The sequence below is a fragment of the Plectropomus leopardus genome, unplaced genomic scaffold, assembly GCF_008729295.1.
Source record: "Plectropomus leopardus isolate mb unplaced genomic scaffold, YSFRI_Pleo_2.0 unplaced_scaffold3131, whole genome shotgun sequence".
In the NCBI taxonomy this organism is placed as follows: domain Eukaryota; kingdom Metazoa; phylum Chordata; class Actinopteri; order Perciformes; family Serranidae; genus Plectropomus; species Plectropomus leopardus.
This window is the reverse complement of record NW_024634162.1, coordinates 303-3,421: the sequence shown is the minus strand read 5'-3', so window position 1 is coordinate 3,421 and position 3,119 is coordinate 303. Positions and strand designations below refer to the sequence as shown.

Below are 3,119 nucleotides of genomic sequence, written 5' to 3'. Positions count from 1 at the left end.
GGAGACTCCTCTGAAGCTGAAGTCAGTGATGAGGACCGGAAGGAGACCAGAGAGCTTCAGTCCGGTTCAGACTGTCCTCCTCCTGAAAGATGTGACGAAAACAAGACGTGTTTTATTTGCTGTGAATGTGGTCGAAAGTTTGGTCGGAAGGACAGTCTGCGGAGACACATGAGGTTCCACACAGGAGAGAAACCGTACAGCTGCTCCGTTTGCGGCAAACCATTCTCCCAGAGGCCAAACCTGATCCGTCACATGAGGTGTCACTCAGGAGAAAAACCTTTTGGCTGCTCGTTCTGCGATGCTAGCTTCGCCGTGCGGAGCGCTCTGGTCAATCACATGAGGATCCACACAGGAGAGAAACCGTTCAGCTGCCCGTACTGCGAGAAAAGCTTCACACAGAAGGGCGGTCTGAAGAAACACATGACGGTCCACACAGGAGAGAAACCGTACAGCTGTCCCGCCTGTGATAAGAGTTTTTCTCAGAAGGCGAACCTGACGTACCACTTCTCAGTGCACACGGGACAGAAACAGTTCGGCTGTAGCGTTTGTGACAAAAGGTTCACGTGGCAGTCGCAGGTCAAAAGTCACAAGTGTGTCGGTGAGAGCAGCACCTGAAGACGCTCAGCAGGGCCGTATCTAGGATCTGAGGACACTGGGACCTCTGCAGGGGGATCTGAGGGGATCCTCCTTTTTGATGAAAAAACTCTATTTTGATGCTTTTTGATTCACTCTGGCTCCTGAAAAAAACTCTGTTCTTCTCCATTTTTACTGTGAATATTGCATTTAAAATCCGAGTCTGTAATCTGGCTGAGAAGAAACTTTACTGCTGATTTCATTCAACATTAAACATTTACTGACTCCAGTTGGAAAAACAGTCTGTATTTCTGTTAAAGTGAAGTAATCAATCTGGTAAACAAAACAGAAATTATCGTTGGATTTTCTCATTTTTACCAGACTTTGAACACATCAGAAATTCGACCACTTTTTTTTCATCTGTCTGGAATTTAACCACAAAGTTTGTGACAAAACAGCAAAAATAAAGAAAGTAAAACCTCCTTCACTTCTTCAGTGAAAGACTGTCTTCATTCTGCAGCCGCTCATCCATCACGTCATTCTTTACGTTTTTTTCCGTTGAATAAATTCATGATGTTGATTTTTTACACGTCGGTGAAGTTCTAACATGAACGTTGATCAAAACGGTGAAATTTACAGATAATAAATTGACTGAGGAAAAAGTTTGGACTCTTTTTCTTTTTCTGCACTTACGACAATGGTGACGTTTATACGCAGAGAATATTTTGGTTTTTGTCCTCGTTGAGGATTTGATCCTGAAACCACCGACAGACGCGACTGTAAACGAGCAGGTCGAGTCACAAACTGAGACTCTGATGTTCTGAATGGAAAAAGGTCGAAATGTTGCTCCTAAAAGATGAATAATATCAGAATTCCAACAAATCATAATCCGAAAAAATCAAAATATTTAAAGAGAATCTTTTTACACGAGCAGCATCATATTCACAATCATCTATTTATTTATTTACACAAACACTTGATGTTTCTGGAGACGTTTTATTTGATCCAGACCGGCTGTGTTTCTGTGAACTGCTCCTTTAAATCACCTCCGCCTCTTCTTCTTCTGCTTTTTATCAGCTCACTGTCAAATCACTTTTATTGTGAAAATGGAGAAAGTCATAAATATTGTCTTAATTTTTTTAATTTGGTCACAAGAATCATTTGTGTGCTGCTGCGATCAGTTTGTTAAGATCTGAGTCAACATGGAGGCTTATTATCAAATTTTGTTTTGCTTTTTTAAACGTTTTATCGTCTTACCTTGTTTTTTTAAAAAATATTTCACTTTTTTGTTTGGTTTTAAAATATGTTTTGTTGTGATTATTGTTGGTTTAGGGTTTTTTGTTTTTCTATTTTAAACCATTTTTAAAATCGTCTTAATATTTTACTGTCATACTGTTTGTTTTTGAAATATTTTACTTTTTTTGTTTCTTTTTTGCTTTTTTAAAATATTTTATTGTCTTGTGTTTTTTAAAAAAATATTTATTGACATGTTTTTTTTTCTTTTTTGCATTTTAAAATATTTTTTATCTTGTTAGTTTTTTTTAACATTTTATTTTCATACTGTTTAATACTGTATTCTTAAATATTTTATTGTACTGTATGTTTTTTTAATATATTTTTATTTTTATTGTGTTACTGTGTTACTTTTCTTCATCTTTATGTTTAGTTGTTTGACCTTTAAACTGTGTTTTTGCAGTTCTGCTCTGTGAATGTTTGCATCAGATATAAATATATGAAAAGAAGCTGAGTGTTGAATTAATCCTCACAAACAAACATTTCCTCTCAAATCTCAAATGTCGACTTTCATTTCAGTCACCTTTGGATGTCAGCAGGTCATAAAAGATGTTTCTGCTCTGGACGGGATTTAAAAGTCTCTGAATTTTAGAGCTTTAAATGTGATAAAGAGCGTCTTTGTTGACTTTAACATTTCCACTTTGATTCTTTCACAGTCACGAAACTCAAATGTTTTTCTCTCTTTGTCCAAAAGAAAAGTCCCATGTCACAGAGCAGAGACACACGTCCTTCTCTCATGAAGACAAACTACAAATCATGCACCGAGTCACAGGTCAGAGCACTCACCAGAGAAGACCTGAGGACCTGGAACCAGCCTGCAGATGACCTCTGACGGCAAACAGATTTATTTTCATTTCATGAGTCTAAAAACATACAAAGCTGCAGAGCTTCGTCTCTGAAGACCAGCAAACATTTCTGTGTCTTTTGTTCTCCAGGCCACGCCCCCTAACACCCGTGATCCTGCACTGCCGGATCACCTGACACAGGTCACATGACCACTGAGAGCCAGCCAGGGCCACCAGGGCAATTTCCTTTAAAAAATTCTCAATTTCTATTTCAAATTTGGGTGACTTTTTTTGTTAAATGTTGGCACTTTTTTCTTTTAAACATTTCTGGTGATTTTGTTTTATATTTTAAAAAACTAACACTTTCCTTTTGTCTTTAAAACATTTGGTGATTTTTTTTTTACTTTTTTCTTCTAAAAAGTTTTGGTAGTTTTTAAATAAAACAATCATCTTTCCAAAAAAAATCAC

The 3,119-nt window shown here is 37.1% G+C and overlaps 1 protein-coding gene across 1 annotated transcript; it reads left to right on the top strand.

Annotated features, from left to right (window-relative positions):
* Nucleotides 1-168: 168 nt before the first annotated feature.
* LOC121938712 (gastrula zinc finger protein XlCGF9.1-like) lies at nt 169-2,815 on the top strand. The gene is made up of 3 exons (XM_042481882.1): nt 169-598; nt 2,561-2,638; nt 2,802-2,815. Exons 1-3 carry the CDS (start codon nt 169-171, stop codon nt 2,813-2,815), a joined length of 522 nt encoding a protein of 173 aa, XP_042337816.1.
* Nucleotides 2,816-3,119: the final 304 nt, after the last annotated feature.

Coding starts and splice junctions, on each gene's coding strand:
- LOC121938712 (XM_042481882.1), top strand. CDS start 169: ATGAGGTTCCACACAGGAGAGAAACCGTACAGCTGCTCCGTTTGCGGC. Junction 599..2,560: donor CAAAAGTCACAAGTGTGTCG/GTGAGAGCAGCA, acceptor TTTGTCCAAAAG/AAAAGTCCCATGTCACAGAG.